Source organism: Crinia signifera, chromosome 5 (genome assembly GCF_055691185.1).
Source record: "Crinia signifera chromosome 5, ASM5569118v1, whole genome shotgun sequence".
NCBI classification, from domain to species: Eukaryota; Metazoa; Chordata; class Amphibia; order Anura; family Myobatrachidae; genus Crinia; species Crinia signifera.
The window spans coordinates 256,866,077-256,890,409 of NC_139221.1; the positions used below are offsets into that span (position 1 = coordinate 256,866,077).

Genomic DNA, 24,333 nt, shown 5'->3' on the forward strand with positions numbered 1-24,333 from the left:
ACACCATCAGACCCCTTCACAGGAAAAAAACCAAACCCATTGGCCCCCATATGAAAAATACAATCACACTGTTTCCCACAGGTAACAGAAATACATTGTCTTCACATGAAAAGAAGAGACCATTGAATAACGGTTGAACTGGTGGTGGTGACTGTAAACTGTTGCGGATATCTCTAGATCAGGTGGCACAATTGAGAACAGCTCAGGGCCCACTGGTGTGCCACAGCACAGTGGTTGAAAAACACTGCAATAGTGGTTGGGGGAGAGTGTGATGGAGAGTGTCCATAGTTTAGGGGCAGTGCATGACAAGTCTTGCAGGTGGGACTGAGATGTGGTTAATAGTGGGAAAGGGAGCGAGTTCAAACATTGGCAGCGGTAGTGACATGCAACAAAGATAAGGCTGGCCTTGGAAGGGGAGATTTTAGATGAGAGATACAAGCGAGGGTTGTAATAGCTAAAACGAGAGATTAAAATGGAGTGCACCACTGTTTTGATAGTGTACAGATTTGCACTGAGGGCCCCATAGTCTGTCCCATAGACTTCCTACTTCTATTAACATAAATCCAGAGTACATCATTTAGCTGTCTCCAATTTCTTCCTCTTTGACTGTAGAGAGTTCTAGGATGGTGAAGACAGAGAAATTACTTCTGGGACGGGATGTATTAAGCATTGTATTTTAAATGTGAGATATCCTGACATTGATTGCATGCATTGCAGCGTTTTAGTAACTCTGTATGCATGTAGAATTGAGTTTAAAATCACAAAGGACAACCCTTGCAATAAAAGCTGTCCTTTGCAATGTTTTATGACAAGAGACTACTTATGGACAAGGGCGGCTGTCGGCCAATACATGTGCGAGTAGCAGGGGATGTTGGTGACACGCTCGGTAAAAGTGTTGGTAAATAATATCTCTTGCTGATTAAAGAATGGTTATTGTACATCCCTGTTAATGAGCTACAAAAATGTTATTCAAATCAATGAATTTCCTTTTAATAAAATCACTATGATTATATGGACTAAAAAGAATACTTGGGCTTGGTTTTTTTATGTCAGTGTTTTTTTGCCTTGGAGCCCTGTGGATAAAACCTTTTTAAATTAAACATTTAAAAATGTCCTTTCACACACTTCCTGTGACATTTCTCTGCTCATGAAAGTTAAGGATTAAAATGGCAGAAAATGTGGCTTTCTGAACTCTCAGGATAATGGTTTTGCATATAAGAAATGGTTTTAGTGAAATGTGAATTCTGGGTATATAAATGTGACATTTCTACATGGTCATAGTTGAAGGAAAAAATGATTGCTGACATAAAGAATTCTTAAACATTTGAAACAAATATAATATTCTTCGGAAAGCAGGAGAAACGGGTGCATGTTGCATGCAGAAAGGATATTATCTTCATTTGGTAAAATGAAACGAAGCATTACAGAACAATGATGGCTACAGACAAGAAGTACAGCAATACAATAGGTCCTAGTTATATAGGAAGAGTGCACTATACTGGCTGCTAAGAACTAAACAGGAGAGCTTGGCACAGTGTGATTGGGACGAAGGAAGGGCATGCACAAAGTGATCTTGGAACAAGTGTTGGTATAGTATGATTGGGGCACAACAGAGGATTATATAGTGAGCTGACGACACATAAGGGATGAGCTGGGGAGATAGCTCATTATAGAAAAGTGACTCTTTATTGTAGTACACCTATTTTATCTTGTTCATTAATATCTGGCTGCTTTAAAACAGTGTCCATGTTGTTGTATCCATCAGCCGGAGATCTGGAACTTGGAGTTTGGCCCTGACTAGCAGAATTAACTGCGATAGTGTCACAAAGCAGAATGGCACCAGGTAAATACTCTTGAAGTAATGTTATTACATTTCCATATATTATATCTATCATATTTAAGTTCTACACGCATAACCCTCTCTGGCACTTATGTATTATATAGCTTCCATTCTGGACTTGTAACTTGGTGGGACTGCTATGCTATTAGTGGTGCCTGTCCTTGTGTTTCCCTCCTATGTCCCTATAGATTTTAAGCTTGCAGCAGGGCCCTCCTACCTCCAAGTCTGTCTGTTGAAAGAGAGCACCTCTCCAGCCTGGCATTTCCCTGCACTGCATAGTAGTTCAGGCCCTGCATGTGACCTTGTTTGTGGATGCAGTTTGTGATTATGTTTGTTTGTGTCCCCTGAATACGGCCCTTACTTTGATCTTTCATATTCTACTTTAAAAAAAACCCTCAGTTTTGCTTTAGTCCAGAATCACACTAAAGAATTCTATGTTCTTTTCAATCTTCTCAGCACCTATAACAGATTATTGCCCATAGCCTCTGCATTGTAGCAACTATAAGTTATTTTAAAAGCATTGTTTTTACTGAAACATGCTACTTGTTCTCATATGTTATGTACGCACTTACAATGCCTTTGGTGTCAGCTCATTGCACAAAGTATTTATACAGTCATTTGCCTAATCTGGTGTCTGTTATAACCAAATAGAGCTAAGCTGTTTCTCTCCACAGGATAGAAAAGTTTCCAAGGAGACATAATTAGAGACTGCTTCCGTTTCTCCAATATGCTGGTATATACTTCACATTTTGTATATCTGAGCATGAACACCTACATACACTGATAGCCTGTAATTGTCATCATTCTATCTATGTGCACATGTAAGATAGACTGTATGTTGGCTGAAGATGAAGGTTACTAATGACAATGTTTGCAGCCTAATACCACTTTTAGATTGGGATGTTGGGTCAAACCCGGTATATTGTAGATGGCTCCAAATCGGATACAACCCCACTGAGAGCCATTTATACAGGCTTCTGGCCTGGGCTTTTTGCCAGGCCGGTGACATCACTGCTCAAATCATCTCCAAGCACAAGCTCTTCCTATGCTGTAAATGGGACCTGGCTTTCCAGGTTACACTGAGCTTTACTCAGCCCCTTCCCAGGAAAAACCGTGGGTTCCCTAGTCACTGGACCCCGCTTAAGCCATTTTCACCAACAGATATCCCAGTTTCCCGAGTAATAATCCAGGAATTTGTTATCAGTGGAGAAAGAGTATAAGTGGTTGCCTTCAACTTAATAATGGTGTATCAGTTACTAATGCTCAATAATAAACCTGTTTTACAGGGATTTCCCACAAAAACTAGTAAATATGCCGAAAGATTGGTGACAATAGCTAAACATCTGAGGATGGCCTTAACCAATAGTAGCCTATAATCTACTGCATAAGAATTTCCTTTGGAGAGGGATACAGAGAATCCCTCCCACATGCAAGTGCTGGCAAACAGCCACACATGCGCATTATGCACCAAAGAGTCAAACCAAGAAGACATGATAGCATAAGCATGGGTGGTGCAAGGTGTCACGGCACCCTAGGCAAATTTTTAGTCTACCCCCCTCAAACAGCCTCACACGGGCCCACACCATACACCCTGCACCTGTGTATTTACCTTCCCAAAGTCCAGCATCGATAGCACCGCACATTTTCCATTTGTGCATGCACATAAGAAAAAAAATGGCACAAAAATGGCAGTTGAATATGTATCTATGTATATACAAGGCTAACTACTCCTTACCTCTATGAGGTGAATTACCCCCAGTGACCACTAATGGGCACTCAAAAGAACAAATAAAGACATTTCTCAGGAACACTGATCTGTTTCAAACTTGATGGATATGGAGAGAGGGAGATGTGAAGACAGAGATTGGAGGTAGGAGCAGATAGGGACTGGGGGTTGGGTGGAGAGTTTGCGGAATTAAAACTGTCACTGCACAAAGTAAAAGTACTTTTCAGAAGCCGTTATTTTGACGGGCTTTAACTCCAAATTCTACTCAAAATATTTTATCAGTGCTTCAAAATAAAAATAATTTTTTTTGTGTACTAATAATTACTCTTAAAACATAACTTTTACATTTAGATTTTCATCACTAGAACCTACCATAACACACACTGACTTTACGGCAATTCTTCAGCTGACGAGATAATTTCCAGGTAATGATAATGACAGATTGACTAATGTCTGTTTTCAATCATTCCACCGCTGTCATTTTAGAACGATAGATTTGTTTGCCGCTATAAAAATACCGTATCCACTTGCAGCATAGTATATATCCAATGTAAGGAAATAAGACAGAGGCACAAATACTTGTTGATGTATTTTTATTGTGAGAGAGGGAGCTTGGTAAAAAACTAGAAAATGACTATGATATAACAATGAACATAAAAATGTATGTTTTGTTTGTTTTTTCCCAGCCAAAAAAAAAAACATACAAAAACAAAAAAAAAATACAAACAATAAAACAAAACACATGAATACAGGATCTAATTGGCACAAAAATGTTAAACTTTGTTCCCACTTCCCAACACTGTTTTGTAAAGTTGTCTAATTTGGCTTGCTAAGGACAGTAATTGTGGTGGTTAAAGATAATCTGAAATAAACCGCTTGGCATCCGGCCACAAGTCTCACAGTGAATTTCAAAACTTTGTTTTACATATCAAAATCCAGATAATGGTACAAGAGTTTGATTGTAAGTGTAAGTCTAATACATTCCTGTCTCAAGTTACTTATTCTACAGTCCAAGGCAAGTATAAATGTTAACATAACACTGTTAAAATCAAATCTCAATGCAAAAGAACCATTTGTATCTCTACTTTTAAATCTTATCAACTTTCCAAAATTTCATACTAAAATATATTATTGTATTAATACAAACTACAGTTTTATACACTAGACTGTGTAATAAATAAAGAAATATAAAAATAAGACACATAAATATAAAAGTTTTCTAAAACTAAAAGGTACAGGTCAGTAAGAAGGGTATTAATACTGCCAGGTTTTGAAGACATACAGTACAAAAAAAACGTTGCACAGGCCTATACTAAAAGAACGTAAAATAATACTGATAGGTAATTTTAGCTAACACCATTAATAAACAAGGTCTATAATAGTTAGCATTTTGGAGCAAATATTGGCAATTTTTTTCCCACGGGAAAGGCCGTGTTAATACAAAATAAAGAGAGGTAAACTAAAGACTTAAATGTACTTTTAACAGGGAGGAAAAAAAGCGGTCAAAATAGAAAGAAAACACATTAAACGAATAAAGAATGTAATTCGATTTTTTAGAAAGGTTGTTGGCTTTAGCTAGGCAGAAGAGGAAAAAATACCAATACTACAAATGCTAGTGATTACAGACCACCATTAAATAAAGGCAAGTTTCTGCCCTTAAAATACTGAAAATGGCACTTACAGCACAGAAGGTCTTGCATAAGGCCAAGAGGAGATACATAGCTTTAAATCCTTCATATATGTACTAAATTTCAAGCAAATACAACACTGATTTTTGCAGTTTTTTCCCCAGAATAAACTGTTAGTCCCTGCAAGTAGGAGCTTAATGAAAACGTAATTACAATTTAACCTCATAGATAAGAACACCACTGACTCCCACACTGCTGTCTTCTTAAGGCTAAAAATATGCTGTAAATTATATTTCTGCAAACTATATTATCTATAAAACTCTACCTTGTCTTGGACATACCAAGGTAGCAGTAATATTTAAAATATGACTTATCTGTAAAGGAATTCTGTAGTGCAGTTATACTCACATTTTTTTTCATAAAATAAAATACTGAAGCAGATTTAGTAGATGTCTGTAACGATAATAATAATAATAATAATAAAAACATAAAAACAAAAAAATAAAATAAAAGATAAACATTTCTCCCAAATGTACAAACTAATTGACACAATAAAGAAATGTAATACTAATAAAATAAGTTTCCAGATGTGTAAATGAGCTGGATGGGTAGGTTCATTAAAACCTGATTAATTTTGACTTCGGAGTCATTTTTTTTCTTTACTATATATATCTTTGACGTTGCATGTAACAAACTCGTTTTCCTAAATTTTAAAATTGCGTGAAAAATTTCTAAGTTTGAGATTCAGGCACACCTGGATTTTTTTCATTTTTTAAACACAGTAGTGAATAGAAATCACAGTATACACACAACTGTGTTTCAGAGAAAAGCATGTGTAATATAGAATAACTTTCATTAGAACGTCAAAAGATATTTCCATATTGGGGGGAAAAAAGAGGCCAGCTAAGGAAGGGTGGTGTCATTTTCAGACACGTGATTTTCTGTGTCATTTTCAGACACGTGATTTTCTGTGTCATTTTCAGACACGTGATTTTCTGTGACTTCTGGCTCCAAATTTTGATTATTATCTACACATTCTTCATCCTTCAGAGTACCTTCCAATGGTCCTGCTTCAACCCCTAATTCTGTTTCCTCCAGATCATGCATTATAACACATTCTTTTTCGTCCTGTCCATCATCAGTGTCTTTTTCGTCATCATCCTCTTTTTCACTGTCATCTTCCCGTATTATGCTCTCGTGTTCGTCAGAGTCTATCTGAGACGGAGAAGCTTGGGAATCTACATGCTCATTGCTGAGGGTCTCTTGCAAATTTTCTTCTTGCTCCATGCCGTCACGTTCCTCTGCCTCCTTCTTGCAGTATGAGTAACGGTGATTCATGTGCTGCGAGTAGGATCCGGAGTGTGAGAATCTCTTGCCACATTTATCACATTGGTAGGGCTTTTCTCCCGAATGGAGGCGCATGTGTTCAATTAAATGGTGTTTGTGTTTGAATGCCTTTGTACAGATTCCACACTCATGCGGCCTCTTGCCTACAAAAATAAAGTTCAAGAGTAAGTTCATTACGAGGGAATTTTGACATGGTAACCTCAGAAGAGAAACAACAATGACATTCAAAAAGGTAAGACCTTCAGCATTAACTTATAACCCAGGACAGACAGGTTCAGACTGCGGTTCTGACACAGGTTATTCCCGGTTCGGTGCCATTTACACTGCACATGGGGGCAGTCTCTTCTGCCAACACTTGGAGATGACATCATCACCACTATCCACGTCGGCGTGGAGTTGAGAATAGAAAGTGTGGCGAGCGCAGCGAGCCACCGAGCCCGAAGCGTGGCGAGCGCAACGAGCCACTGAGTCCGAAGCGTGGCGAGCCCCGTGAGGGGACGCGGATACCTTCACAGGTATCGGCATCCCCTCGCGGGCTTCACAGGTATCCGCGTGCGCTCGCCACGCTTCGGGCTCGGTGGCTCGCCACACTTTCTATTCTCAACTCCATGCCGACGTGGATAGTGGGGGTATGAAAAGATCGGAGGACGCGTACCGCCGCCCCTCGCAGGCTCGCTGCGCTCGCCACGCTTCGGGTTCATGTTTATAGTAGGGGGGTGGCGTGGGGGTGCATTTAACATTGTAAGCACCCTTTTGGGTGCTTAAAAGCATAGTTTCAACGCATAGGGGGCAAAAATCGCATTGCATGCCATCGGGTGCATGGCATGCGATGCGATAAAAACATCGCACGATGTACATTAATAATTGTGCAGGCTCAAGTATGTCCTCAGTGTATTCCAGATATTTGTGGCTTCGCAAGACCTTACTAAGACACAGGGCCAGATACACTAAGCTTCACAAGTGACAAAATGAAGAGTGAAAAACAACCAACCAATCAGCTCCTCCCTGACATTTTTCAAACACAGTCTGTAATATGACAGGTAGGAGCTGATTGGCTGGCTGTTTATCACTCTCCATTTTATCCCTTTTGAAGCTTAGTGCATCTGGCCCACGGTAAGTGACTTCCCTCATGTCCAGAAGTCAGGGACACAGTTCTTCTAATTTCTGTATAATTATAAATCTCTCTGGCAGTCTATTCTATCCATAGCTGTGTGAGTGAGCCAAATAGTGTAGCAATATTGTAAAATTTGCATCTTATAGTGTGTACAGACGGTAAGATTTGGCTTCCGATGTTCCCGACAAATCACATGCAAATCGCATGCTCCCGTGTGAGCGCATATCGGCAGCCAGATAGAGAGGGCAGGCAAGACTATATAGTGCAGATCTACATTAAGTTGCATCTGAGTTGCATGAGACTTGGTGCACCCCAAAGGCCCATTGGGTATATATTATATATATATATATATATATGGTACTGCTTTCCTAGCACGGCGCCCGTCTCATTGATTGTATGCCTTAAGTTTAAGGTACTTAAGGCATACAATCAACGCGATGGACCCGATTTTTTAATCTCATGGATCTTATGCATCCATAAGATGCATGAGATCCATGAGATGCATGAGATAAAAAATCGTGAGCCCCCAATAACCATTGTTAACGCCACCAGCACTATCAACGCCAACCTGAAGCGTGGCAAGTGCAGCAAGTGCATGGCAAGTGCAGCAAGTGCAACACCAACCCGAAGCGTGGCAAGTGCAGCAAGTGCGTGGCAAGTGCAGCAAGTCACCGAGCCCGAAGTGTGGCGTCCCCACGCGTGGCGCTGCGCTCGCCACACTATATAAAATCAACTCAACTCCGACGTGGATAGTGGGGGTATGAAAAGGTCGGAGGACGCGTACCGCCACCCCTCGCGGGCTCGCCACGCTTCGGGTTGGTGTCAATAGTGGGGTGGCGTTAACAATGGGGGGGCCATTTCACCCATGAGGGGGGGTTAGCAATTAAAATTGCGGTTTTGGGGCCTTTTTACATTGATTCCAATGTAAAAATCTCGTCGATCGCATCATCTCATGCATCTTATGCCGCACAAACACATAAGATGCATGAGATGCTTGAGATATCAGCCCCAAACATACAATCTAGATCTTGGGCGCCGTGCTAGGAAAGCAGGACCATATATATATATATATATATATATATATATATATAAATAACCAAACAATCTGGCACTCCTTACAGTAAACAAGTTTCTTGAGCTGCGGTACCTTCCTTGTGGAGAAGTATCCATTCATGTAAGTATTCTGGAGTTCCAGGGCAAATACTGATGACGTCACCTCGCGTCTCCCGTTTCCTTAACAACGGTAGAGACGTGGGAGTGGGCGTCATGCGGTACCCGCCCGGCTGTTGGATGCCGCTGTAATGACGAAGGGATTGCAAAACCTTCCGGATTCATGGCAGCTAAGGCTCTAGCAGGTGAGTCCCATATTGTCCTGATTTCTTGGGTGTGGGGTCTCAGAGGGTGTGTATGGCTACTTGTATTTAATGCAGTTTTGTGCATATGTGCATTTGTGTACTGCTTGCCCTGACGAAGGGGGGGGGGGGGGGGGTTGGTTTCCCAGAAACTGTCAGAATAAAACTACTTTTTACTTGCAAAGCCTGACGAGTGCCGCCTCCATTGTATATGTATATATATATATATATATATATATATACACACACTCCATAGTGAAATGTCCCTACTGTTTTTAAAAAAGCAGCATTAAAAAGGCATTAGTAATCAGTCTATAGGACAATGATGATGGTTTCAGTAGATCAGAGGCATGGGGCATTTGTGTACACACCTGTATGTTCATACTTATGCCTCAGCAGGGAGCTGCTCTTCTGAAATATTTTATCACAGAGGTCACAGGCGTACAGCCCGTTCTCCGTCTTCTTCAGTTTCTTTTTAGGTGGAGTGGAATCAGAATCATTTTGATCTTCTACATTTGACACCCCCTCCGAACTTGTATCCTGCCTCTCATCCTGAAATGAAAGATGGAGAAAGTTATAAATATAATTTGGTCATGAACGGCAAACAGCAGTCTAAACAGCATGAACCACATAGCAAATGGCTAACGTAATCATTGGGATTAATGAGTGCTGCAATTTAATGCTTGTTACATCCCCAGTAGAACTGGTTTAACATAATTGCTATCTTCAGATTATGTATACGCCTGTCATTCAAGCACTGTAGCATTATTCCTCACTGGAACCCGACACTTTGCTCAGAGCTAGGTTCCGTTGTGTGTTTAAAAGATTTTATTACAGTGGTTGAAATGTGCCTAAAAATGCTATTTCTCATATGAGGTGTGCCTGGGAAGTGATACGGACGTCCTACTGAAAGCATAGGCTCAGAGGATGTGTTAAAGTCAAAATGCCCTTAACAAGAGACACAGCTGTAAATGCTTTATCTTTGCATGTGGGTGAATAATTGGGCATTCAAACAAGCAGCAGCGACAGCAACTTCAACTACAGTATCTGAATCATGCCCCCATTGGCCTCATAATGAACCGGTCAGAATAGGCATACTGTACAACGGGAAATTCAGGTCCATGGGAGGGGGATAGGTGTTTGCATCATGTTGCTCCGCCTCCTCCACATGGATCTATGAATCCTAAAATCCACCCCAAATCTGTCGGCTTCATCTCCACTCTGGGCTTCTCCCGGATTGGAGGAAAACAAAGTCAGCAAGTACATCATTTTATACATCTGATTACAAAGGCAAATACTTAATTTATCCCTATCATATATATAATGGTTGCAAGTTGTACATTGCACACAGGGGTGAAGGGGGACCCACACACCGAAAACCCATTTAATAATGCTTACCTCTCCATCAGTCTGGTGCCCATTTTCCCAGGGCCAGAATCTAATGCACCGCCCATGTGCACCTCTGCTATCTATATAACCAACCCCCCCCCCTTCCTGGAGCGAACGGCTTTTGCTCATAAGCGCGCATGTGCAAACCCCGAACATAGAGGACGGGGACAAATTTGTCCCATAATGAATGGGTCTGAATCTGTCCCTTACTTCCCAGAGCCAGCGTTACCGCCCTGCTGAAAAATGCTTCATAAATATTGAAACATCTGTCCAACACCCGCTGTTGGCTTGTTTAATGCACAGATCATGTGTATGTTTTATATAAAGGATAAAAAATGCTAAAGAACAATTGACTATTATAGTGCAGCATTCCTGGCAGAGGGCTCGGTGCTTTATTAGATATTATTGCCAGTGCTAATAATAGCCAGGGAGCTGCCGACCAGCTCAGTGCAATCACTTAATGACAGGTGGAAGTGATGGCAGGTGATCTGCACTGTTTGTATCACTCAGGATGCCAGACTGGAGGAAAGCAAGAAACATTAAAGGATTATGAACTATGTTTGGAAGCTAAAACCCTGATGTAGGAAGGAGAGTCAATCCTCTCAGCTGTGACATGTCAATAGGTAGAGATTTATCCCAGAGATCAAACAGAATTAGCTGGACTCCTTCCTTTTCTAACACTACTTCTTTATGTCAGTCTGATACCATTTTAGATTTTATTGTCAGATATCGCATACACACGGGTGCTAAAAATGCCAGACACCCCCCCCCCCCTTTGCATGGGCCGATCCCCCGCACAGCTGTGGATGGATGATTTGTATAATCATCCATTCGCTGCTGGGGAGAAAGCATTAGATGGTCGATGACCACTGAATGATTTCTCCAGCACTCGCAGAACAGAGAGACACCTGTATGATGTTTCTGATCTGCGAACGCCGTGTGGGAAGCAGAAATGTGTGGGAAGCAGAAATGCGCCTGCGCAAAACATCAGTCCCCAATTGAATTAGAATAAGGTCCATTGTCCAGGCTTTAATTCCGTTAGGCTACAAGGGGGGGGGGGGGGGGGGGGGGGGGGGGGGGAGATGGTGGGGCAGCTTACACTGGTTTGCTGCCCATGCTGCATTCCAAGGCAATTCCTAGTAATGTCTGCGGGCCCAAAAGGGAATGTCGAAGATGATGTGTGGAAACGTGCATCATCATCAACATAGTGGGTACACACCAGACGATGTAATACCTCCCAACATTACCCATTCCAGGAGAGACACAATGCTCTGTTTCTGGACTCCCCTTTTAATGTATGATGGCCATTATCTGTTTTGAACAGGTTAGGTGATAAGAAATGTGTTTCACCACAGATTATGGTGATCGTAAATTAATAGAAAAGTCCAGGAATTGAGCATTGTGTCCCTCCTGGAGAAGGTCATATCGGGAGGAATGCATTGTGCCATATGTCGCTTTGATCTGCTGGATCAGACAATTTATAATCTAGTGTGTATCCAGCTTTATATGCTTAGAATCGGGCCGTACCCATGGGTGTGCAAGCGGTGCAATGGCTGCCCTGCGGCACCTGCATATGGCTTGGAGGGAGGCTGGAATGGCGCCCTGCAGCCCGTAGTGCTACTACAGAGCTTCCTAGAGCATCCAATAGACTCTCCAGGCAAGAACCCTGCAGTCAGTAGTGCTACTACTGAGCTTCCTAGAGCATCCAAGAGACTCTCCAGGCAAGAACCCTGCAGCCAGTAGTGCTACTACCGAGCTTCCTAGAGCATCCAAGAGACTCTCCAGGCAAGAACCCTGCAGTCAGTAGTGCTACTACTAAGCTTCTAGACGGGTGATTTAAGAGTGGAAGGGGCCTTGACAAAGGGGTAAAACCCTGAAACATTGGTTGGTCACTTTGATGTCACAATACATGTGACTCCTTTATAACTAAACCTACGAGTGCCGCCGTTTGTTCCTCGTCGTTTTACATACCATTTGATCCAGGACCAGGGTTACCATCAGGGTACACTAACCGCTAACCATTTGCATATCCTAAAACATCTAAGAGACTTTGCTGTCTCTCTACATGTGAGTAAGTCTCAGGCCTTTCACTAATCTGCAACTGAGACAGGCTGTAAGTGGTCATCTCTGACCCCACAGACCCTCCTCAAAAACACCTGGGCATACTTGCATTTTTTCAACACACATTTGGAAAAACGGAAGGTTACCACCCCCAAATGCCGGCATCCTGTAAGTCAAACTGCAGCTACATTGCATTTATGATTCATACGCATTATCAGTTGCTAATCCCCTCACGCATGCGCAGAGTACGATTAGCGATCCATGATGAATTAGGCCCTGTGTCTTTGAGGTCCTCGTTATTTTAAGGAAATGTAAGCACATGATTACTTAAATGTAGGTCACCATATTTTTATATAACAATATTCAAGCTTAATTAGGAGGGTACACTACATTGTTTATAGGGCTTTGAAAGTTTGGAAATGATTTCAGTAATGATGCAGTCATTACTACTTTGTCTAAGCCTGGCCAAGGTCACTGTTGTCATTGGTACAGACCCATTTCTTTACTAAGTTTCAAGATCTAAATGCTAGCAGTTGCCTTAGCACAACGAAACACGTCAGATTGAACCACTTGTCTTTGGACTCTGGACACTACCAACTACATCACCTTGAACCAGCTCTCCCTCTCATTTCCCCCACGGGCCCATTTACCATATTCCGGCACCCTAATACTGGACATACAAATTGGGAAGCCGCCACCTGCTTATTTATTGGAGCCAATCCGAGAAGTGAGGTATCACCATCTTTTGCCCACCAGTGGATTCGCAAAGCAAGGCTTCCAGCAAGGTATACGGATACCCATTACACCAGTTTATTCCGGACCCCATATTGGATTACAAAAACCAACGAGAGGAGAGCACATTTCAGGAACAAGCGGGACTTACATAAGTATCCTCCATTGTCCTTCCACTTCCCATTCCCCCAGTGGCTTGCTGTATGTCAATGTGTTTACATTTGTTCATCAAGTGCAATACTTTTTATTATAGTCTGTGTATTTTTAACAAATGAATTATTACATCTCTTATATGAGATCAATTAAATGAATTTATATATCTTTATGTGATACCCAACTGATCATTTATATTTATTTTCCAATATTTTATTATTATACCTTAGTGCGCTCCACAACTTGCCGCTAGCAGAGGGTTTATCTATTAGTCTATCTAGTGTTGAGTCTAATGTTATACACATGAACTAGGTTGGCTTTATCCTGAACAAATCAATCCTTATGAGTCTTTTTCCTACTATAGAGGCCATAGGGGGCTTCCTAGTAGCAGCTATGCACCGTGCTCCTCCCCTGATGCCGGAACTTATCAGGAATTAGGCTTCCGATTCCTTACACACGCGAAGCATATACTGTGAAAAGCTGACCCTCAGAGCCGCAATAATCCATTGGATTGGGTGCAGACATTTCTTTCTGGTGTCAGTTCTTTTTTAAAAGAGTAGAAATACTAAACAGATGTCCAAGGACCCAGGTCACACATAGTAAACGGATGCTTATATGACTCATTCTGCCTTCAAAGGGGAATTCAGCAAGGTTCTCCATCATCATCATCAATTTTTCCCCAAGAAAGCCCCCAGCTATAATTATTAAAAGTTGGTCCAGTACCAAAAACGGTTTTGTATATGGTTCATGGCAGGAAAAGGTATTATTAAATGCTGATGACAAGTTACTAATTGTAGTTGACCTTATACAATCTCATGATTACTTTCAGCTGATACATTTTGCAATTTTCCTAAAACAAGTCAATGGTTTGCTTGGCAGATTGAGATATGTACTATAAGTGTTGTGGTCTCACAAAATGTTAGTGACAGCAGTATGCAGATTATAGGTCAAGGGCCTCATTAAGGGCAAATAACTTGTTTGGCATAAAATGGCCATTTCTGTACTGTGCGTGCATATCACAAATTCCATATCTAGATTTGTATGTGAAACACACATCCTTCCCCTTATGTGTTTTCCCTTACACATGGACTAGCGGAACAGGGATGGACACACAAAAGCTATGAATAAGAAGGCAATTTTTATGTAATTATCTGTCATGGATGCATCTTAGGAGGCATATGTCCTGGTCCTGCCTGTACCATAGGGATAATGAAGCAATTTGTGATGATTACTATCGACAGCACTCTTTAGCCACTTCCAATGGCTGATTTGTGTATTAAACTCTCTGGCTGATAGTACTTCATTCATTAGCATTGCAGCTTTACTACATATACCAAGCAGTGGCAATCTATATACATTAACTGCCACTTCCATTTAGACTACCGCAAAGAAGAATATTACAATTGGATGACATTTTATTATTATTATATTGGATATAAATATTGTACAGGGACTATCAAGCTGTATCGGAACGCTACCACATAATACAGATGTGTCCTCATAAATAAGCCACAAACACACCAGGTTGTATGAGAATCTTCTAGCTCCGGGCATCTTTTTTTTATTTTTTTTTACAGAAAATGTATCCTTATCACGTTGTGACTAAGATGCGCTACGATACTGTGCTGATTAATTGTGATATATCTGTGTGCAACTCAGTCTCTGAATCTTTACATGAAGTGCTACAATGGAGCAACCACACCTTTTCCCAAATTCCCTGAGGAAGTTCTTATATCTTTATATTATAAATTAAACGGGTCCATAGTTTAGTGTTTTATGTATGACTTCACTAAACCTGTTGAAACGTATTACACTATCACATTTGTTTCCCCCATTTATCAAAAACGACAGAGGAAAGCAGAGAAAGACACTGCTATGAGCCTGAATTTATCACAGAATTTGGGGCCTGATTCATTTTCCGTAGCTGATCTTCCGAAAACCGCAGCTGGGCAATTTTCAGAGATACTGTATGCAATTAAACTGCAATCTCACCATGACCGCAGTTTAAGTTGCGACCAGGGGGCAATGACGGGTTGTTGGGCGGCGGTGGACCATTTGGCGGTGGACCATTTGACCACTGGGAGGTGGACCATTTTGTGGGAGTAGTCCGGACAACACTGCCACCCAAAACAGCCTGCCCCTGGCTGCACAGTTAGGGGCAGGCCGGTGATGTGCGAGTGCTTTGTTGTGTTACGAAGCGCTCACACTTTAGTGATGTGCCTGCAAAACTTTGTGGCCACATCAGCGGGCAGGACCCAGCGTTCAGGTGGCATTGCCCTGTACTGGGCAGCCTCCCCACAGCCTACCGCCATGGGTTAAACTTTAGCGAGCCCTCACTAAACTACAACCTACTCTAAATCGGGCCCTTGATACGCATACATAATTATTAAGGATCATATCAAAACCGGAGTTCTACTTCTATTGATTACCTTGAGATATATGAAACTCAATAAAGGTGCACAAGTATGGCTTCCTCTGTGTATGTTTAGAGTGCACATGTGTTAACGTTTGTATGTACAGCTTTATCTTAAAATCTGTATACTATGTAGGACATTAATGTATCATCTATTGACAAAACACCCTATTTATGTGAACCCTAGCTGCATAATCTATTGTGTTTGCGCTTGTCATCACATCTCGGTTTTGCGATGAAATGAGATCTGCAGCACATACTTTTTGTACTAGATCTCATCTCATCGCAAAACCGAGATGCGATGAGATGCGATATTGTATACAATATCGTATACAATAATTGTAACGTGTATGGGCACCTTAACTTAGAACCAACTCCATAATGAGGTACACTCCTATACACAATAATCTCTGTGTGATTAAAGAGTAAAAAGAAGGAATCTTTGCCCCCATTTCTTTCTGTAACAAATAGCAGACATGAATTTGTCAGTTATAAACTGATGACATAGCGAAGTCTCATCACAGGTGTCACAACAATGATCAGTCTCTGCATTATACACAATTCTCTCTGGAACACAATGTTCAATAAATTCAGTCCCACACAAATCATACAGACACAGCTCACGGATATTGTCATCTCTGTGTTTCTGAAAATATGTATATGTACTACATCAGCAAAAAGAAATACTCCTAGAGGAAGGATGAATTCTAAATTACTGGTTGGCTTTCATCAATTTATTGCCAACTGCACCAGCAACATTAAAGGAAGATGCCACCCGTTACGTCTGTATTCATTTATGATCTTAAGTTAACTTCTCCTGAAGTTGTGCTACCACAGAAAAAGGATGTAATAAGTTTACATGTTGATATGACAGGAAATGTTGACAGAAATTTAAAAGCCTCCAGTATATTTAAAGTAAATTTATGATTGATTCAAACAACACAACGGAGAAACTGTAGTACTATCTCAACTGTGTGATTTCATAAAAAAGTAATATTAATGAGGCATTACATAAATATATATATTTATTGGCAGCTGAAGAGTGGCGTGGAAGTATTAATAAGATGCTGAAATTCACTGGATTCTCGTCGATTTTCTGTCTCCCATTCTCTTCCAAGTATCCCGGTTTTCAGCCAGGGCTGTGAGATTATCCAATGAACAGTGGAAGAAAAAGAAGCAAGCAGGGGGCAACACAGATTCAAAGCATGGTTGTTGTCTCCATTCCTGCACTGAGGGGTAGATGTATGAAACAGCGATAAGGGAGGAGAAGTGATAAAGTGGTACTTTATCGCCGGCCAATCAGCTCCTGACTGTTAAGTTCCATGCTGGGTTTAAAAAAGGACAGTTAGCAGCTGATTGGCCGATGATAAAGTACCAGGCACTTTATCACTTCTCCTCCCTTATCACTGCTTCATACATCTACCCCTGAGAGAGCAAATCCTTTCTAGAATCAGCATCTGCAACAGTGACACCTGTTGGCTAAAAGTATATTGCACTCAATTAAAATCAAACAGTAACATTTTCTAAAGAAATTGTTGTATTTCATTTTATCCAATAAATTTAATTCCTAAAATAACAATTGCAACCAGATACAGCAGTTTTACCAACCAATACCAACTTATATCCAACTCGCAGTTATAACAATAAGCAAAGGCAGCACAGAGATTTAGTTGTATTTTACTTTTATTGAATTGCCTAGCACTCTATATTCATAACTCCCAAGAATGGCATTATTCAGGCTCTAATTTTGGAACCGCAGGCACGCAACAGACTCAGCCTAAGGGGGGTATTCAATATGCCGCCGCTATTCCCAATGGGGAAATAGCGGCGGCTCCCTATTTAATGCTGTCTTTAGCGAGATCACGGTAGAACGGGCCCGACTTTAGAAGTTGTCAGACCTGTTCTGCCGATAACGGCCGTGGATTGTCGTTATCCCGGCTGCAGATCAATTCATGGCCGGTTTCAGGGCCACGCCCCCTTTGCGCCGATCGGCAGGCGGCACATTGAATCCCGCCTGTCGTACACCTGTCGATCAAAACGCAAATGAGCTAGGATCACGGCTGTTGGGAGGGATCGACAGCCGTGATCCTGGATTGAATACCCCCTAAGACTACTTTGGACATAAAACAATAATCATACTTTCCTATCCCACTAAAAATCGAGTGGCCTCCCAGCTCCCCCAGAAAGGTGGGAAAGTCCCCTGCATCCTGCCTGGTCCTCTGCACATCCCTTGGCCTCCGATAAAATCTGGAAATTGCGCTGATTCCGGAAAGGGGTGGAGCTTAAAGGGAAAAACTGGAGTAATGTTTGTAATTTTAGCCCAGCCCACTACTCGGATACCCACGAATCGTGGTATTGGAATGTGGGCGGGACTTGACTTTATAGTCATGTCCCCCACGAACCCCTACCCCAAGTGCTCAAAGTCTCTTCTCTAGCCTTCTCCAGGAGAGGAGCAACAAAAAGTATGCCAATAATCATTGTACTAATATTAATAATAAATATTAATACAGACCAGCACTAGTTTACACACCTCTCTTCTGTCTGAACAGTAATGAATAATGATCACAAAAGGAGTTTGCTTACTATGAAAATAGGCTGCATTTCATCTTAGGCCAAAGGGCATATGAGGGAGGAAATGGGAGAGACAGATGGGACAGGGCTTACTGGCTCTTGATTCTGTCTGTTCCTATGTTGGGAGTTATAAATTTGGACCAAAAGTAATTATATACTAGCATATCATTGGGCTGTGGAAGAACATCTGCCTGTATACGAAGAGAACATACAGGCTTTAAGCAGGTAGCACCGTATGTTGCTAAAGAACCCAAAGCACTAAAAATACAGTACTTTAGATATAATATAAAAAACAGATACTCATTGATGTGGTTTCACTAGGAAATGTTCCCACACTGCAAAAAAACACTGTGTGATATCCACAGAGATAATAAAAAGCACAGTAAGCACTTTTAAGATGTGACAAATTAAAGACATCAAAGAACAGTAATTATTCCAGTGTGTGTGTTTATGTATAAGGACGTGGTATGTGGGCAGAGTAGTCATGTAATGTGCCTATGTAAGTGGATGATTTAACACAGTGTTTTCCAAACGTGGTCCTCAAAAATCTAACAAAAGCAATGGTTTTAAATATAATTATGCTTGAGAACAGGTGACTTAGGTGGTATGTATAAGGCCTGTTTTACGTAAATACATGGAAATGGTTGTTTCCACAAATTTTTTAGTACCAAGCTATAGTCTAATGCAGGAGGTAATACAGAAATCTCAAGCAAAGGGCTAATTAATGCTCCAGATCCCATTCCACATTATTCTCAATAGGAAAATGTCAACTTACTGTAAGATGGCTATAACCACTCTGTGCCCATAAAGGCATTCTCCCAGGATAGGGATCTAGCAATCCCTCTGCTGCTGTTTCCAAATGTGCATTCGCAGGATGGAGATTGCCAAAATGTTGGCAGGAATGCATAATGGTAATGAAATACACATTTTATTACATAATAATTAGAAGTTTGTTTTATATTCCGAGAGGTTGTTCATTATGTGTCATATAATACTACTATATGTGGCAAACAAGTGGGTGCCTGCACAGGAGAACTGAATCTGAATGCCACATATATGCACATAGGATAAAAACCTATGCGTATATTCACATGTCCGCATCTTGTCTAGTGTCAGCACCAGATATGTATGCTTAGCGGGTTATTCAATCACCGGTGACCATCTCCCAACGGGGGAGATGGCCGCCGGGCCCTATTCAATGCTGTCTTCCTCGACAGCATTGAACAGGGGAGCTCGGCAGAATGAGCCTGACTTCACAAGGAGTTGGGCTCATTCTGCTGAGAACGGTCGGGAAGTGACAAGCTTTCGGCTGCAGCTCGCCTCTTCCCGGACGCAACTCGCGGCCACGCCCCCTTCTCGCCCCACTGGGATGTGACATTGAATCCCGCCTGCAAATTCTCGGTTGAGCTGACCGAGAATGGGACAGGGTCACGGCTGTCGAGCAAGCTCGACAGCCGTGACCCCAGATTGAATACCCCCTCAGTGTGCTACTTGGCATCATCATGGCAGACTTGAACAACGCTGGAACTGTTGCAATCTATACACCTTGAAACATGCGTAGTTATGCTTGTTTCCATCTCTGCATTTCATGCCCTCATTGAACTTTGTGGACACCCCATTACAGCCCAGGTATACCTCAGCAACAGCAGATGTGACTGAAATGCATGCGACCCCGCATCACCCGTACTCGCGCACACTCAATTCTGAAGCATACACAGTGCGAGAACTCACAAAATATACTCTGCAAATGAGAGGCCTAGGGTATCTGGTAGTCAAAATGATTAAATCAAAATAAAATATGAGAGACTGTGGGGTTTCTATCTATTATCTTCCAGAAGGTGCAATATAAATAGGAAATAGAATCTGATTGATTCAATAGAATTCCATTCTTAGTAAATTTACCCTCTAAGAGCGTGTTAAGCTGGAATCCAATTCAGCTAGAACAGACAGGGCTTTTTTGTGACCTTTTTGTTTTTTATCAGCATATTTCCCCCCAAACAGGGCCCCATTTTTGTGTTCGAAAAATGTCCAGGTTTATCTCCTGAAAAGCCATAGGCTTACGTATTTTAATTGGACTCTTCGCATAAAACACAGGACCTTATCGCAGATTCAGTTTTGCCTGCCTTAAGCTGGCCATACATCTACAGATTTATTGTCAAACCTGGCTGGTTGGAACAAAAACCTGGTAATGGATGAGAGCAAATGACAGTTGATCATTTGCTTTGAAATGCTGGAAAACTGCCAAAAACCGTCATTCAGATACAACCAGGTTTTTGTTCCAACCAGACAGATCTGACAATCAATCTGTAGATGTATGGCCAGCTTAAGGATGGCACAAACAAATCCCCCGATAAGAGCCGGCATTGGAGGATAAGAGTCAGAATCAGGGCTAATAGGTTAGCCCCTGATAAACCTATTAGCTGCTGTAAAGGAACGCAGCTAATTGGATATCCCCATTAGAGTTTGTTGCAGTAAATATTGCAGAATGACAAGACTTAATTTATTCTAAATTTAATTTGAATATGTCAAACTACTTCTAACTGTACAAAAACAGTGACAGCCCACATAAAAAAAGTAACAAACTAAATAGCCATATTAACCATATTCCAGCGGGCAAACTATTTTGCACATGAGCAAATTAATTATTTTGTTACATAGGAGACAATACAAAAATAATGAGTACAATTACCTGACTTCCATTAATCTGGAGGCTCTTTTGTTGAGGTTCTGGAACTGCAGGAGTAGAAGTGGTGGCATAAGTATATGTCACTTGAGGAATCAAGATAGTCCGTTTGTTGGCAGCTATTGCTCTTAGACAGGGCACACTGTTCTGATCGGTAATGGCAACAATTGTGGGTAACTGGGCAGTGAGTGTAGGGATAGCAATGTTTATGGGATTGGCACTTGGGTTTAAAATAAGAGCTGGCTCTGATGTTGTGACAATGTCTGTTTGCATTGGCTCTTTTTTAACACAAGACAAGTTCAAGGGTTCTTCTTGAAGAGAATAAACACTGCTCTGGTAAACGCTAGTTATGGAAGGTCGCTCCAACACATTTCCAAGCTGCTTTGGTAAGGATAAGTCAAGAGGTTCCGACTGATTCTCTTGGTCGCCTTGCACCTCATCAGAATTTTTCAGAGAAGTGAGGTTTAGTGGTGAAGGAGAAGTTGTGCTGCTTTTTGAAACATCTGCAGCCACAGGTTGGGAGAGATCATTTTTGGGGAGGTTCTCTGAATCATTCACACCATTTTCAATGATGCTAACATCTCCTGATTCATTAGTATTATCTTCTGGCACAATACCATTTTGTTCAGGTTTTGGAGACGATGACCTGGAGGACTGAACAGATACCTGTCCACTTTGCATTTTTTCAAACCATTTCTTTACCACATCGAGCGGTAGATTTACTGAATCGGCAATTTTGGAGAGCTCTTCAGCACTTGGGTGTGCATTCAGCGCATAGTAAGCTTTCAGGAGAGATAAGAGATTTTTTAAGGGTGGTTGGCTAGGAGTAAGATTCCCATCTGTAGAATCCACAGAAGATGACTCAGACTTAATGGTTTCAGGCTTGTTAACGTCAGGAAGCAGAGCGTTCTTTTTCTGATCATAGTGCTTAAGTTCTTGAAGTGCATTAGGGGCTTCTGGATGATCATCACAACTCATGCAAGTGCTCTCCTCTGTGGACTTTGTGTCTTTCTCAGTCTTGATAGTCAGATCTTGTGGTAATTTTTCAGTTTTGCAAATTTCCACTGGAGCTTCTTTTTTTAAATTTTGCGGAACAAGCTGCAGCTGGCTCGGCTGCTCTAAACTGTAATTTATGATTATTTTGGTTGTTCCATCTTGATCAACCAAAGGAAGACTAATAGCTGAAATAACAGAACGACCCGCTTGCTGAATTGTCCCTTGTTCTTTGGATGCAAGATTTGCATGGTTATTTTCTAACACTTGTCTGATTACATTCCCATCCACGGCCATTTTTAAAACATTTTGAATGTCACTAAGATTAATACTAATAGGTGATACCAGGCCCATAGTTGGTAGAACAACAGCTTGTACCACACCCTGAGGAGAACTGGTTGCCTGAAGAGAGCTACCACCGCTAAAGAGCCCATTCTGCAGAGGGGCTGAACAATTGATTCCTGACGCAACCACTATGGGTTTAATTTCATAATCCACAGGTTCAGTCTTAATTTGGTTAATTGGAAGTTGCTCCTGTAAAGGCTTGTTCTCAATCTTCTGTCGAATGGGTTGCCGTGCTGGGCTCCCAGGGGACGCAGAAAGTGATGGAGAAGAACACTGAGGGGTCTTCAGACCAGAACGCGCTCGACCGTTAACTGGAATTACTCCAATACATTTCTTACTGCTTATGTGGGAACTGTATGACCCAGAATGGGAAAATCTCTTCTTGCAGTTTGGGCATTCATATGGCTTTTCTCCTTAAATAGAAAAGTTAATATGTCAAAAAACATTGCTCACATATTATTTTATCACCTAAAAACATATGTAATATTGTTAAGAAATGTTTATTGAGTCCTGTATTTTTTTGCCTGCTACAACTATTAAAATTTTCACCAAATGCACCAAATAGATGTGCATGGAATCTGGTAAAAAGCACAGTATAACGGATCATCCAGTAGATCATAAAAAGCTTTGGGATTGCAAAGCTCTTGTACATAAATGCCTTAAGTATTGCAGTAAGTACTAATTTACATTTACATTTAAAGTGAAATATATATATATATTAAAGCATTTATGTACAAGAGCTTTGCAATCCCAAAGATATATATATATATATGCAAAGAAGAAGATCGCTCTATATATTTCACCACTTTTGTATATCAATGATCATACAGATATGTATAAAAACTGTATTTATTCAGATTTTTTACAAAGACAAAATTCAATAAAGACAAAATTCAATAAAAACTTGGTACATGATTCACTAGGTAATCCCACATTCAAATGCAATTTGTTCAGATAAATGTCAATTGATCCAACATCCAAGAGCAGTTTTCTTTGGTAAGAAACCCTACGCGTTTCGTCCGTTAGGACTTCATCAGGGGGAGATATGGATCCAATATGAATAGTACCATAGGAATAAATTTCTCCCAACAACCTTTTTTTTTTTTTTTAATCGCTGACCACGTCAGTCTTAGTAAAGCCTATGTCCTGCAGAGGTGTAGGACTTCAATAAGCCCGGAATTCTGCCGATTATCGCTTGAAATAGCAAAAATAACTGCTCAAAACAGGGGTCTCTTCAGTGCATGTGCTGTTATACATACAATTTGGAAGAGACATAAATCGTACTCCTGTGGGTGTGCAGCGAGCTGCACACCCACAGGAGTACGATTTACAGAATTCTGGGCTTATTGAAGTCCTATACCTCTGCAGGACAGAGGTTTTACTAAGACTGACGTGGGGCCTTATTCAGATCTGAGCTCAGTACAAATTTGTTTGGAAAATGGGCAAAACCATGTGCACTGCAGGTGGGGCCGATGTAACATGTGCAGAGAGAGTTAAATTTGGTTGGGGTGTGCTGAAACTGAAATCTAAATTGCAGTGTAAAAATAATGCAGCCAGTATTTACCCTGCACAGAAACAAAATAACTCACCCAAATCTAACTCTCTCAATACATTTTACATTTGCCCCACCTGCAGTGCATATGGTTTTGCCCATTTTCCAAACAAATTTGTACTGAGCTCAGATCTGAATAAGGCCCAAGGTCAGACTCAAGTCTGATGATAATGCTGTTGCATTGAAACGTTGCTGTTCACTCAATAAAGAAAACTTGTTGTTCACGAAAGCCTGGAGTGCCGCGTACATCCCTGTCGAAGTCTGTATCCACCCTGACGAGGGCACCCGAATCAGCAATTGATTTCGGAGGTTGTGCCCGGCCCTGCTACACGTATATGTATAAATATATCCACAGCAGCCGCAGCATTTGTAGAAACAGGCGGGTGGCACTCCTTGGACTTACTTTAAGTATTTATTAAATACAAAAGGTTACA

General features: G+C 41.2%; 1 protein-coding gene across 3 annotated transcripts in view; it reads right to left on the reverse strand.

Annotated features, from left to right (window-relative positions):
• Window positions 1-4,142: 4,142 nt before the first annotated feature.
• Window positions 4,143-24,333, reverse strand: part of ZEB1 (zinc finger E-box binding homeobox 1) — a 132,014-nt gene continuing 111,823 nt past the window's right edge. For all 3 annotated transcript variants that reach the window (XM_083188875.1, XM_083188877.1, XM_083188878.1), the window contains exons 7-9: window positions 21,016-22,760; window positions 9,379-9,559; window positions 4,143-6,684 (exon numbers count right to left, since the gene is read on the reverse strand). In XM_083188875.1, coding sequence (XP_083045001.1) covers window positions 6,098-6,684; window positions 9,379-9,559; window positions 21,016-22,760 — 2,513 coding nt within the window. In that variant the 3' untranslated portion in view covers window positions 4,143-6,097. The remainder of the gene's footprint in view (window positions 6,685-9,378; window positions 9,560-21,015; window positions 22,761-24,333) is intronic.